This window comes from Drosophila bipectinata, chromosome 4 (assembly GCF_030179905.1).
Source record: "Drosophila bipectinata strain 14024-0381.07 chromosome 4, DbipHiC1v2, whole genome shotgun sequence".
In the NCBI taxonomy this organism is placed as follows: domain Eukaryota; kingdom Metazoa; phylum Arthropoda; class Insecta; order Diptera; family Drosophilidae; genus Drosophila; species Drosophila bipectinata.
Genome location: NC_091740.1, coordinates 8,194,272 through 8,209,652, shown reverse-complemented (window position 1 = coordinate 8,209,652; position 15,381 = coordinate 8,194,272). Strand labels below are relative to the sequence as shown.

General features: G+C 40.0%; 1 protein-coding gene across 7 annotated transcripts in view; it reads right to left on the bottom strand.

Annotated features, from left to right (window-relative positions):
• Positions 1-15,381, bottom strand: part of CaMKI (Calcium/calmodulin-dependent protein kinase I) — a 133,569-nt gene that overhangs the window by 33,690 nt on the left and 84,498 nt on the right. For 5 of the 7 annotated variants that reach the window (XM_070282328.1, XM_070282330.1, XM_043213537.2 and 2 more), the window contains 2 exons: positions 9,308-9,572; positions 9,130-9,256 (listed from right to left, as the gene is read on the bottom strand). The exons of 1 other annotated variant lie outside the window; for it this stretch is intronic. In XM_070282328.1, coding sequence (XP_070138429.1) covers positions 9,130-9,256; positions 9,308-9,572 — 392 coding nt within the window. Of the gene's footprint in view, positions 1-9,129; positions 9,257-9,307; positions 9,573-10,487; positions 10,536-15,381 lie in introns of those variants that run through there. One more of the 7 variants, XM_043213540.2, reaches the window with a different exon arrangement.

The window sequence follows — 15,381 nt, the reverse complement described above, 5'->3', positions numbered from 1 at the left end:
AGTTAGTATTTTTTAGGCAAGTGAGGCACCTTGTAAACCAAGGAGGATTTGTTGAAACGGATAGAAAATATGATTTTCCCACCGCGGCTTAAAAAGAATTTTATACCTGGCGAAAAACGAAAAAATAAGTGATTAATATATGGCGAAAAAATGAAAAAATTAATTAATTTATTTATTATCGAGGCACTGAGTATCCAAAAAAATAGTTGGTTGACAATAACACCGAAAAGGTAGGGGGCGATAGTGATGTGGATATATGTATTATGATGTTTATTAATTTTATCCACAGCACTATGGGCAAAAAGTCAAAAATTTGGCCATTTTTAAAATTTTTTTGTTGTTTTTTATTAAAAAACAAACTATTTCACCTGATTAAGAAAACCATCAGGATCCCAAATATAATTTTTAAACATTTTTAAATGTTATTTTTTAGTCCTTTTTTTTAACAAAGTCGAAAGTTTGAGATCTGGTCTCACCTTAAAGAAAAGAAAACTGATAAAATCAGTTGAATATGGAATTAAAAGGTTATGGTAAGTCAAAAAAGTTATAAGCTCGAAATTTTTGTTATATGTGTTGTGTTGTCCAATATTTCAATGTGTTGTTGCTGTGCTTTTATGTTCCAACTGAAAAATGTAGATGTGTGTTTCGTGGAAGTTAACTAACAAGTTGACGAGGGTTAACGCAAGGTGAAAGTTGAAACTTAACAACTGATATTATCTGAACCCAATACCATAAAGCTCTTTTGCTCCTTTTTGTTCCATTTGGCATTTGGCAATAATTTGATATGATGCAGTTGCACTTGAGTTTTGCCATTCAACGTTGCTTGATGTATGGAATGACAATAATTGGCAACAAGCTCTAGTATATAACTTTATAATGGAAAATATGGGCAAAATCGATTTAAACGATGCTCAGTGCAAATTGATTAAGCAAAAACTGAAGCAGTTTTTTGGTTTTCTTTATCAGAACTTGGCGAAATGCAACCGAAATCTAGATCGCTTCAAATCAAAACATTCGCAGTGGCTCGCGTCAAGTTTAAAATTTGGTGTAATGGAAAAGGACGTGACCCATGATAAACGTGGTCGAAAATCCTTGACGTATGCTGGACCAAGACTGATACGGAAATTAGCATCTGAACTGGCCAAAGAAAACGAAAAATCCCTGCCATTATTGTTGCATGCGGCTTCAGTCTCGGCAAAAAAAAAACCAAACTAATCGATAGTGCCCTTTTGCTACGAAACGAAAATATTAGCAGAAATGTAAAGAGCCCTAAGCAGAATGCTGTTATAAAAATAAGTCCTGATAAGGCCTTAGCCTTTTTAATAGAAAATGGGCTAACAAAACAGCAATACATCAACATTAAAGCCATATCTAAGCAGCATGGATGCGATATATATCCGCCGTATTCTGCGCTTACTCAAAGAAAATTAAAATATAGACCCAAACAAATTTGTTATTCCGAAACAAAGGCAGAAGTATCGCTTAAAGATTTGTTAAATTATACTGCTGACCGCATATTGGAAATTCAAGAAGAAGTAATTTCTCAATTACACATTACGCAGTGTAAAATAATTGCCAGCTATGGGTTTGGTGGGTCAAAATCGGATAATCCATTTTGATGGATTAAAATGTTGAAAGTTTTAATCGTCTATTATAAATATTCTAGGAATCAGACTTTATGCCTGAAAATCAAAGACTGTTTGCCTATAGCTTTAAGGGGGAGGAACGGAAGGCGTGATCAAACTACAAAAAAAAAAAAATCAGAAATTCAGGCATAATTGTTAAGACATATCTGCAAAGTTTCAAGCCTCTATCTTTAAAATTAGAATTGATGCCAAAAAAATCGATTTTTTGCCCATAGTGCACAGGCAGTTTGTTAGTTATTTTTATTCAAACCATTCACAAGTACGTATGCGCCAAGAATTGAAAGGAGGGTGCAATATTCCAGCACAAGACGTAGATTTAATTCGTCTTTTCTCTATTTTCAATTTTTTGCACAAATACCTGCGTTTCTTCCTCAGGATCCTTTAATCCCGCTGCCACTTTCCTCGTGCAGTCGATGCAGGTACAGGACATGGAGTTCGCTAGTGATTCTGGTGGTGATGATCCTTGGATTTCCTGGGCTTGTCCTGATTATACGACGCGTGAATGTGTTGGAATTTAAGTCGCACTTCACGGACGCGTCGCGAGCAGCTCTTTGGTTTTGTTTAAATGTTTGTATTTGTAGTATTTATTGTGTGTAATAACACCGTGTCACTGTCTCTTCATGACTCTTTTTTTAACCAAATTTTTTAAATAATTAGCACAAAGTCCACCCGGGGGCCAAGATTTTTAATTACCACGTAGTTTCCTAAGGGGCCTCAACCTTATCCAGGACGAAATAAGTTCTGTGGGCCCTGGCTCCAGTGGTACTAGAAATTATCAAAGCCTCCGGTCAGGCGCCGTGCCACCAAGGACACTACCAATTTCGACCAATGAAACGGAGAAGGCTAGAACTATTCCTTCCTCTGCCACAACTCGCGGCACTCGCTGCTGGCCAATGACCAGACCGTTCGAAGACGGCCAGCTATGTTCTCAACAATCATTAAGAACAAGGCGGAGTTGGGCCCGATCTCCGTAGTTGATATATTGGTACTAGTCCTCTGGTCAGGTTTGTGCAACTAAAAGAAGAACCCTTAGAAGAACCCTGGTCACCTCGGCGGTGGGAACGCAAGAATGCAGTCAGCAAACCAGTCAACCGGAACCCGGCGCTGAGGCTATAACCAAAGTCCGGTCGGTAGAGAACAAACGAGACATCTGGGATGAACTCGTATGTGACCCGACCATTCTCACTTTCATCCCACTATTAAAAGTATGAAAGTCTGTTGTGTTCAAAGTGAGCACCTGCCATGATAGCTTAATCTTGGGCAAGGGATATAAAACGATGCGTCAATCAGCATCTAGATATGAAACAAACTTTTTCGTTTGTAAAAAACTTACCTTCAATTAAATTTTACCCCAAATAATGATGTGAGCATATCGAATTTAATGCTTCCGTACGTATTAAACTTAACTTGACTTGTTTTCGCCGTTGCGTTATCGTCTTTGTATGGCCACATTATTTGAATTAGTAAATCGATATCATCTTTCTTTGGACCAACTTTACAAGATAAGCCAGTAAAACTAGTTTAAACATAATAATTAATTATTAACTGAAGTTTTGTTGGTCGCAAGCCGACTCTCTTTCGGCCTCTCGGCTTTACTAATTCGGCATTTAAAGTTAGCGAGCATTCGCTCAGCCTATTCTGGAAGGTTGACGGCACTCTCGTTCGTCTTCTTATTACGCTCGCCATCAAACATTGGTGACCCCGACGTGATCCTTAATATATTTATACACACATAAAAAAATTACTAAAACAAAAACATACAGACATATATATACATACATACAGACATAAACATAAACGGTAATTCGCAAGCACACATACATATTTACGATCCACAACACAAGTGCCATTGCCCGCTCATAAACTTCATACAAACATACTCATAAGTGTTTCATACATATATACATTCCACAATTCCGCTACGGTTCTAAGCGCACAGTGGGGCTGATCGTTTTTGCCGCGAGCAAATAAAATTTATTTTCGGGTTGTTCGGAACTCAATATAATCTATCATGAACTCCAGCGGCGCCGTTACAGGAGCACCCACTTCAACCGTAGTACTTTTTTAAAGTGCAAGGCCCTGGGTATTCTCCAGGACTTACAGAGGATCCAAGGAGCTCTTCAGCCTGTTTCCAAGGTGGATGATGCCATGCTACACGTGCGACATGGCCAGATAACCACCATGTTCAGCGACTTCAAGGCCACCCACGGGGAGCTTGAGGATTTGGACATTTTGCAGATCAGTATTGACCTCCGATGGACTGTTTCAGAGCTCGTAGCGACGATGCAGGCCGAAATTGATCACGAGAAGACCCTTCATTTCGCTCTTCAGGCTGACCCAGGGTTAGGTCAAAGTTTTCAAGCGTTGCCTTCTCTGCCGCTCCCTACCTTCAGCGGTGGAGATTCTCTATAATCGTCGGCCGCAATCCTCGTATTAGTAAGGTGGAAAAGCTTCAAAGGTTGCGATCTTGCCTTCGGGAGTCTGCTTTCTAAGCAGCTCGTTTCTTGGAAGTCTCCGATGAGAATTATGATGTCGCGCTGAATTTATTGGAGAAACGATTTAATAACCGTCACCTAATATTTAAGGCACACGTGAACGAGATTCTGGGCCTCAGTCTGTTGGAAAGTGGCTCATTAGCAGCTCTTCGAGGTCTTTCGGACAAATTCAATGCCCATATGCGCTCGCTATTTAAAGCGAGCCTTAAAAATTATGGGTTCGTCAAATCAGATCGCCATTTGCATCATCGTCCAGGTTCTTCTTCAAAGGTTGGACCCAGCTACCCAGGCTAAGTGGGAGGAAAGTCAAAACTCCTCAGGGCAGACGCCATCCCTACTTGGGTGTCGATGGGCGCTCACGTGGGAAGGCGTCGAGATGCAAATAACAGTAGATCATCCTTTATTGTTAGTAATTCGCTTCCCTCTGCCTGTGCTCTATGCGGTGGATGGTCCCATATAATTTCTGCATGCCCCCGATTTCTGTCAATGCCCCCTGAGATCCGCCTTGGTAAGGCCAGACGACTCGGTCTTTGTCGGAAGTGTCTGCAAATGGGCCATCACATGCGTGAGTGGCTCGCTGCTAATTGTAGCTGTTGTGGAAGGAGGTATCACAGCCTGCTACATTTTCTGGATCCGCAGGCATCTAGCGGCCAGCCCTTGGTTGGTCCTCCCATGTCAGCCATAGCCGAGGTCGCCGAGCCTGTAGCCTCTTCGCCGTCCACTGCTAATGCACTAGTTGCTCAAGGTCGCAGCGGCGATATATCGTTGCTTGCTACAGCGAACATTCTTGTTCGTAGTCGCGCTGGAATTCTTGTTTCATGCCGAGCTCTGTTGGATCGCAGGTGCAAGTGATCACTTTCCGGCTGCCAAGTCAGCTGCAGCTCCGGAGGTACAAATCATTCATGGCGGTGTCTGGTATTGGCGATACCGGCTTTGCGACAGATGGATTCTCTGTTGATGTTCTTCTGCGGTCCCACTGCTCCGAATACACGGCCCTGGTTAGCGCCGTCATCGCCGCCAATATTACGGAACTGCAGCCTAGCTTCAGTTTGGATGTCTCCAGTTGGAATATTCCTGCAATCTTTCTTTGGCTGATCCTGAATTTTTCCGTCCACAGCGCATCGACCTTCTTATCGGAGCCAGTCTGTTTTATGAGCTGCTGTGTGTTGGGCTAATTAAGCTCTCATCCGGCCCGCCATTGCTGCAGAAAACCCGACCTGGATGGGTCGTGTGTGGAGGCGGTTCACATGTTCAGAGAAGATCACTCGTTTCCACTGGCCACAAGGATGTTTCGGAAAGCGCAACAACGGTAGATGATCAGCTGGATTCTCTGCTCCACCGGTCGTGCAACATGTTGCTCGGCTGGATTCCGGCGCTTACGCTTCCGTTAAAATGTGGTTCTAAGTTGCTGGGAAAATCTTACCCCCAAGCCGTTTGACGATTTCTTTCCCTCGAAAGGAAGCTCTGTCGCCGTCCTCAATTGAAGGAGCAATATGCTGCCTTCATAAAGGAGTATTTGGAGTTGGGACATATGTCTCCACTCCCTGCTGATGCGTCACTGGCCAGTACTTTCTGCCACACCATTGTGTTTTAAAGGAGGACAGTTCAACAACCAAGCTCAGGGTTGTTTTTTACGGATCTGCTGTCCACTTCTGGATATTCACTGAATGACGTGTTGATGTCTGGCCCAGTTGTTCAGCCAAAGTTACTTCATATTCTGTTAAGGTTCCGATGCCATAGGGTGGCCATTACTGGAGATATTTGCAAAATGTATCGTTGCGTCAGGATGATGATGATGAGCAATTAAGGTTTCCAAAAGGGGCCGAAATTCTGCGTCGCGATTTTTATGTGGATGATCTACTTTCCGGAGGCAACTCTATAGATGGAGCTATTAGCATAATGCAGCAAACATCCGGGATCCTTCCCAAAGGCCAATTTCGGTTAATGAAGTGGTGCTCCAATGTTGTTGACATGCTGGATAAGGTGCCTGAAAATCGGGAGTCTTTCCTAAGCTTTGATCGTTCTTTCTTCAGTCGCTAGGCTTTATGACCCATTAGGCCGCGTTGGTCCTGTAATTTCAAAGGCAATGATCTTTCTCCAAAAACTGTGCCGTGAGAAGTTGTCCTGGGATGAAAGTCTTCCTCAAGCTCTTCACTGCGACTGAAATATAATTTGTAGCATCTTTCTTAGTACGCAGCGCGCCGAATTCCCTAGATGGGCGCTAACATCAAAATCCGAGGTGGAGGTTCATGGATTCTGTGACGCCAGCATTGAGGCGTATGGGCATGCGTTTATGTCGTGTCCAAGGGCGCAGGATCTGCAAGCTATTTACTCTGCTCGAAGTCCCGAGTTGCGCCGTTAAAGACTGTTACGGTGCCGAAGCTGGAGTTATCGGGAGCCGAGTTGTTGGCTCGACTTATTTCGGAAGTAGCCCAGTTGAAGGTCTACGTTTGAAAGTATTTTTGCTGGCTGGTGCGATTCTACTGTGGCTCTGTCTTGGATCCGAGAAGAACCCTCTCGGTTTAATGTTTTCGTCGCCAATCGAGTTTCGACCATTCAGAAGCTAACTAGAGAAATGGAGTGGCAGTATGTTCCCACTTCTCTAAACCCAGCAGATATTCTGTCGCGTGATGCTCTTCCCAATGAATTGGTTGAGAATAAGCTGTGGTCTCACGGTCCTTCGTTTCTCATTGGATCCCAAGAGTCGTGGCCAACCGCGGTCTCATCTGAGAGATCGATCCTGGAGTTACGTGCAAGGGCCCTGCTCATTCAGTCTCCGTACGTGGATATTACAGCGGTTTCTAAGTACGCTAATTCGTTTCCAGCACTGCAGATGGTATCTAGGGCCTTTGCCTCATCCCTCCCTTCGTGGATAAATTTGGTCTGTTGCGCGTAGACGGTCGGCTAAACAATTCTTCGTTGGATTTCGATAGTCAGCATCCAATTATACTTCCAAGAAGCCATTCAGTTGTTAATTGTTGACTATAATTGGCTATAATTGTTGACTTCCATGAGCGAAATTTACATACGGGACCTCGCGCGCTGTTGGCAATCATTCGGTCCCATTATTAGCCAATTTCGGGGAGAAAAACCGTGACAAAGGCAATACACAAATGCATCCGATGGTTCCAGACTAAGCCTCGGTTGTTGGAGCACATTCTGATCTCCCGGATCAAAGAGTTAGCGGCTCCCAGTTCTTTGGAGTCACTGGTGTGGATATTTGTGGGCCGTTTTATTATAAGCCGGAAGTGCGAAACAAAGCTCCAGTAAACTGTTACGTTAGCGTTTTCATTTGTTTTGCTACCAAAGCCGTCCACCTGGAGCTTGTAAGGGATCTGTCCACAATTTCTTTTTTACAGGCTTTAAAGCGGTTTATATGCACCCGCCGAAGGCCTCAACATTTTTGGTCGGACAACGCAACCAACTTTGTCGGAGCCAAAAACAAGCTAAAGGAGCTGCGCCGATTATTTCTAAGCGAAGAGCATCAACGGTCACTGCTGGAGTTTTGCTCTATGGAGTCCATCGAATGCCAAATGGCGCGCCTCCGGTCCTGCCTTGGCCCCGAACGATGTGGTGCTAGTAAAGGACGAGAATCTACCTCCGATGAAATGGCCGCTTGCGAGAATAATGGAGTTAATCCCTGGTCGGGATGGTATCTTTCGAGTGGCGGTGATAAAAACCTCATCTGGAATTACCAAGCGAGCAGTGACTAAGCTGTGCCTGTTGCCCCTTAAGGAGGAAGTTGGAGTAGAAGCCCCAAATGGGGGGAGAATGTCGGGTCAAGCAGCAAGCAACTAGTTTAAACATAATAATTAATTATTAACTGAAGTTTTGTTGATCGCAAGCCGACTCTCTTTCGGCCGCTCGGCTTTACTAATTCGGCATTTAAAGTTAGCGAGCATCCGCTCAGCCTATTCTGGAAGGTTGGCGGCACTCTCGTTCGTCTTCTTATTACGCTCGCACCCTAAATTGGAATTCACCTATTGTACATAAATCCCAATTTCATATGCGGCCAAATAAAGACTTATAACGTTAAACTTAATACAAGCTGATTTTTATTTACTGGCATTGAAAATCATCAATGACCAAACAGTAACTTTATATTTGTCATATAAGTATACCAAGTGGTAATACTTTTAATACAATATTATAGAAAAACAAGAAAGGAAAGCTAACTTCGGGCGGAGCCGAAGTTTATATACCCTTGCAGTTAAAACCGGATATATATCGCAAACATCGGATATAGTTGGCAGATCCTTAAGGACCCCTTATAATCCTTATATCCAATTTATTATAATACAAAACCTAAAAATGTCCCAAACTTCTATCTTCAAAAACACAAAAGTTGGGTCATTTCCGATCGTTCAGTTATATGGCAGCTATAGGATATAGTCGGCCAATCCTAACGAAATTTGGGAGGTTGGATCAACTAACCAAAAATAGAATCTGTACTAAATTCCACCTTTCTATCTTCAAAAACACGAAAGTTGGGTCATTTCCGATCGTTCAGTTATATGGCAGCTATAGGATATAGTCGGCTGATCCTTATGCAATTTTTTATGTTCTTTTATTCTGCCAAAAATTATACCATTTCCGATCAATCAGTTATATGGCAGCTATAGGATATAGTCGGCCGATCCGGGCCGTTCCGACTTATATACTGCGTGCAAAGGAAAGAAGGGTGTGTGCAAAGTTTCAAGACGATAGCTTTAAAACTGAGAGACTAGTTCGCGTAGAAACAGACAGACAGACGGACAGACGGACATGCTCATATCAACTCAGGAGGTGATCCTGATCAAGAATATATATACTTTATAGGGTCGGAGATGTCTCCTTCACTGCGTTGCACACCAAAATTATAATACCCTCTGCAAAGGTATAATAAGTTATCACCATTTACTTAAAGCGTTTATGTTTTTTCACCACATCAACATACTACAAAAAGGGATACTACATAAGCTAATAATTTTAAATATTTAGAGCCTTACCAAGGATGCCCCAAAGCTTGTTTGCAAGTAAATCGATTCTCTACTGCAACACACATTAAATTTCTTATAAAGTTTTTGGCTGATTCGCTTATCTCATCCCAATATGGTGAATCGAATTCGAATTCCCCTGAAATAAATTATTATTAATTGTGTAATTTCGAATTTTAAGAAATAATACCTTTTAAAATTTGAGCGAAAAGATTAGCGTCGTTTTCGTCATAAAAAGGAGGATAGCCACATAAAAGAATGTATGATATTACTCCAATGCTCCACACATCAACGGCTTTTCCATAAGGTTTCTGGGCCAATACCTCTGGTGCAACATACCCAGGAGTACCACATGCGGTCGCCATAATTCCAGAATCCTCCATTTTGGATAAGCCAAAATCGCTTATCATTATTTTGCTATCTTCATCGGGACTATAGTAAAGTAAGTTTTCCGGCTGTAAGTTTGCATAAATATTAATTTTTATTTTTGTCTACTCTCTTAAGGGGACCCCCCCCATTCTCGGTTTTAAAAAATCGATTTTTTTTTTTAATTTAATTCGAACTTGTAACTATTCAAGAATGTTCCCTGAAAATTTCAAGTAAAAATTTCAAAAACTCTTAAAGATATAGCCGATTTATGGTGGAAGCCTCAGGCGACGGCGAGAGCCGTCTCAAAACTTTAAACGCGTTTTTCTCGAAACAGTGTTTTTACGACTGGCTCATGAGGTTACTCAAAAACTATTAATCCAATCGGTTCCAAATTTTAACACGTTATTCTATACATATATAGCTCTCGTATGAACTAGGATAAATCAAATCGGTGAAGATCTTCTTTACTTTTCAACTCGATTTGTGGCTGAAAAAAATGGAAATTTCGAAAAAAAAATTTCAAAGGTCCACCATTTTGTTAATTTTTGAGCGAAGTTAATAATCCTAGTTCATACGAGAGCCAAACATGTACTTTTTCTAATCCCGTTGGAATTTTTGGATTCAGATGTTCCAGTGAGCAGAAATCACATGCGCCGCCGAAAAGAAGGGCTTTTCTTTGATCACAAAAAACAACAACAAAAACAAAACAAAAAAAAATTCTGTGAAATGATTTTCTTCCTTTTTGTGTCTTAATATATGTAAGCACAGTTACAACCCTAAAAAATAATTTATGTTCATTTGCCAGCCCATTGAAAATCGTCAAAATTTAAAATCGAGAATGGGGGGGGTCCCCTTAAATACTCTCTACTCTCTCTTGTATACAATATGTAATATGTATAAGACACAATTTATATAACACAAGTTCTGTACATGTTATCGGTTTTCATGGAAAAATTTTAAGGTGATCGGTCAATTGATTTTTTAGATAACTTGATGGCCAGATATAAACGGTAGTTTCAAGAAAAACTTTCGAAATTTATTGTAGTGATCTGAAAGACGAGGCCATAAATTAAATTAATTTAATTTGGCTAATTCAGTTTTTAAAAAAAAGGTATTTTATCCGTCATTGACCGAAAAAAACATTAAGCAGTGATAGTAAGACACAGTTTTAATCTGTTTTGTTATTGCTCCCTTTTTCAAAGACGGGGTTTTCATACCCTTGCAGAGGGTGTTATAACTTTTTCCAAAAATGTGCAACGCAGTGAAGGAGACATCTCCGACCCTATAAAGTATATGTATATATTCTTGATCAGAATCACCGCCTGAGTTGATATGAGCATGTCCGTCTGTCCGTCTGTCTGTTTCTACGCGAACTAGTCTCTCAGTTTTAAAGCTATCGACTTGAAACTTTGCGCACACTCTTCTTTTTTTTCACGCAGTATATAAGTCGGAACGGCCCGGATCGGCCGACTATATCCTATAGCTGCCATATAACTGATTGATCGGAAATGGTATAACTTCGGTGTTTTTGAAGATAGAAAGCTGGAACTTGGTACAGATTTTATTTTTCAGTTAATCAGGTCAGTTAATCCGACCTAACAAATTTCATTACGATCGACCGACTATATCTTATAGCTGCCATATAACTGAACGATCGGAAATGGTTTTTGGTAGAAATACCAACTTTGGTATGTTTGAAGATAGAAGTTTGCGACTTTTTTTAGATTTTGCATTGTAATAAATTGGATTATATATTCATATTCCCATAAGGATCGGCCAACTATATCCGATGTTTGCGATACATATCCGGTTTTAACTGCAAGGGTATATAAACTTCGGCTCCGCCCGAAGTTAGCTTTCCTTTCTTGTTTTGGAGTAAGAAAGTTTGGAGTTCGCCTTTGTGGCAAAATAATACGACATGCCAAATTTCAGAGGGATCGGCCGACTATATGCTATAGCTGCCATGTAACTGAATGATCGGAAATGACCCAACTTTCGTGTTTTTGAAGATAGAAAGATAAAACTTAATTCTGATTGAAACAGATTCTATTTTTGGTCAGTTGATCCGACCTACCAAATTTCATAACAATCGGCCGTTTATATCTTATAGCTGCCATATAAGTGAACGATCAGAATTAGTATTTGGTAGAAATACCAACTTTGGTGTTTTTGAAGATAGAAGCTTGAGACTTTTTTAAGATATTTTATTGTCATATTATTATTATTATTACATCGTAGACAAAACATTATTATTATGTTTACAGAACATAAATCTACTACGAAAACCATGGCAACTAGGGCCTTCGGCTGAATTTTATTGTAATAAATTGGTTGCAATATGATATTCTTATCAGGGTCGAGCAACTATATCCGATATTTGTGATATGTCCGGTTTTAACTGCAAGGGTATAACAACTTGGGCTCCGCCTAAAGTTATCTTTCCTTTCTTGTTTAGGTATGTAATTGTTGACAAACCTCATGCACATGCGTACGCAAGGGGTCTACTATAGAGAGCCGAACATTTATCGAAAACCGGATCAGGTGTCTGCCAAGAACAGATGATCTGTGGAACTGTGTAAAATTTTAAAACAGTAAAAACACCTATGATATATCTTCTTCATCCTGTTCAGCTATGATCTGGTTATTGCGGTCTACATAATTTTTTTAAGACAACCGGATTGCGTCGTCACAAGCTAGAAATTTGCGTAATGCTCCGCGAAAAAGAAAAAAGTAAAGCACACAGATGGGCCCAAGATCGCTCGGGAGAGGCTGGAGAAGCCGCAAAATTAAACTGGTCTCTTTGCTAAAAATATCACAAAGCCAGAAAGAATTCTAAAAATGTAAAACTGAGAATCTAGTTCGCGTATACACAAACAGAATCGGATTAAGCAACCAGACAATACTTCTTCCACTTACGTTGGATGACAACTTTTCAATTGCGTCCTGTTTTAGCTAAAAGAAGTTTTTTTTTAATTTTTACTGTATCTGGTTTGCATCAGAGAACTTCAAAAATCACTACTTTCTTGATTTAATTATATGCGAACTTTTTCAATCAACTCAACTCACTGAACGAAACACAGTGATGAGTAAAAATCAACTCATTTTGCCGTACGCATCATTCCAATCATCTTGTGTCCTCGGTTCAAAATTTCTCACTCAATTCAACTCACTGAACAAAAAACAGTGATGAGTGAAATCAAATCATTTTGCCGTACGCATCATTCCGATCCAAAAAATGAGCAGGTGTATACGAAAGCATCAATGGGATCAACTTGAGTTGAGTGTGGACGACTAAACGATTAGCGACAAGACGACACAATGTGAGCGTTACGACTGCATGTACAATAACAATTTCTATGCCAGCTTCTCGTAGTTTAGCTTGTAGTTTGTAGCTTGTCCTTTTTTTTGTTTTTTTTGGTCACATTCTTCGTTTTGCTTCATATTACATTTTAGTACTTCATAATTAGTTGCATTTTGTTACTTGATGGATATGGAGGGTATCATTGAAAAAATTCGCTCAAATGAATACCAATTGGCTGCCCGACATAAGGGAAGAAGTAATATTTGGAACATATTAACAGAAATTGTTAAGGAGGATGGCGTTGTTCTGGATGGTTTTTTATATTGCCGATCTTGTCATAATCTTGTGAAATACTCACCGAAACAGACTTCAAATTTAAGCCGACACAAATGCTGCAAGTTGCTTAAAGAGTCAAAATTGTTGACTACAGCGAAACCAGAGGACAAAAAAGATGCTATTGACGCATGTGTGGAATGGGTGACACAGGACTGCCGACCCTTTTCATCAATTAATGGCAATGGATTTAGGAACATGGCAAAGTTTCTAGACAATATTGGTGGAAGGTATAAGGAAGAAGTTGATCTTGATGACCTGCTGCCTGATGCAACGACGGTGTCTCGAGCTACGCAAAAGTTGGCGGATGAGAAAAAAAACATGATTAAAGATGAGATATCCGAAGTTGCTAATAGTGGTGGAGCAACTGCCACAGTTGACTTGTGGATGGACAGTTACGTTCATCGCAACTTTCTTGGTGTCACCTTGCACTACCAAAAAGATTTAAAATTGGTAGATCTCATCTTAGGTGTTAAGTCAATGGACTTCGAGCGTTCAACTAGCACAAATGTTTTAAACAAGTTGAACACTTTGTTTGCTGAATTCGGTATATATAATTTGGACCAAATGAAGTTCGTTACCGATCCAGGCTCAAATATCGTCAAAACTTTGCAGAATAGAATTGCAAGATGGAATTTGACTTTCACAATGTTTAAGTCTATTGTGGACAATTGGTTCAACATTAATGAAATTCTAATAGAAAAACAAGAAAGTCAGCGATTGTTGCTTATAAACATATCAACCCTAAAACAATTGGTAGACTTATGTAGCGATTTCGAAATAATTTTTAAGAAGCTTCAATTCTGCAGTTCTCCATCCCTGTGTTTTGTGATACCTTGTGATACCAATTGAAAAAATGAGGCATATTTGCGCACCACAAGAGGAAGATGTACCGGCACTGGTAACATTAAAAGAAAAGATATGTAATAACGTTAATGAAATTTGGATTCCAAATATTTGTGTGTGGCATAAAGCTGCTTGTTTTTTGTTTCCAACTGCGTTACGAATGCAGCCTAACGATCATGACGCTATACGAAAATTTTGCATTTCACAAATTAAGAACTTGGACGTTCCATCAACTAGTTCTGCTGAAATTAGCCCAAGCACACCAAACGGCGATTTCTCAGAATTTTCATTTGAAAGCTCAACTTTTTCAACAAGTACCCAAGCAGACAAGGATCAGAGTGTTTCTTTTTTTTTCCCCAACCTAATTCAAAAGTCCACTCTGAATAGCTTCAAAACACCTGAAGATGAGCTGGAAAGCTATTGTGAAGAAATAGTTGATATAGGAGATGACTTTGATGTTTTAAAATGGTGGAAGGATAAAGATCAGACATATCCCAGACTCTCAAAATTCGCACTTAAAGTCCACTCAATGCCGGCAAGTAGTGCTGCTGCAGAGCGCGGATTTTCTTTGGCTGGAAACGTCATTACTGAAAAGAGGAACCGTCTTTGCCCAAAATCTGTCGACAGCATAATATTTTTAAACTCGTATTATAAAGCATTTGACCATTGATTCTGTTTTTTGATCCTTTAATATAATTTCTTAATAAATTTAAAATCAAAATTAAAACATGAAAATAAACGCTTTGTTGTAAAATCATTTTCATTGAGTTGCATTTCACCTTCTTCTTCACACATTTCATCTGTGCAAAAAAAGTTCAGTTTGCGTGAATGAGTAAAATCATATTTCCATGAGTAAAATCATTCGAGTTGATTTTTGTGAGTTGAGTGCTATTCTTGTTCAAAAAAATGATTGTTGAACCGAATGAGTAGCGCCCGAAATCATTATGCTGAACACGAGCCGAACAATTTGGAGTGACACAAAAATCGCTCGCACCTGAGTGGATTTAAAATCTATAACCAAAATGTGAGCGCATGCAAGGTTGATTGGCTGATCCGAACAGTGCGATTATTCGGCTGTTGAGCGTGTATGAATTTTTTTCATTCACCCGAATCAGTTCTCTGGTTTGCATAGGTTAGACTGATTTAGAATTTTAGATTTGATTTTTTTTTTCCTGTTTTGCGGTTTTTCTTCTAAAACAAATTTTTTCGGGACAGGCAGCCGTCGCTGTGATTTAGTTTATTTATTTGTTCTTTAGTATGTACTTATCGTCTTGGTCACAAACCGACTTGTTCTCGGCCGCTCGACTCGAAATATTCTTTTAACGTCTTTAAATAAATAATTCGTTTTTTTTTTTTGTGCGGAATAATGTCATTGAAAAACCTCAATGACCAAGCACATTCTTATAGAACATACG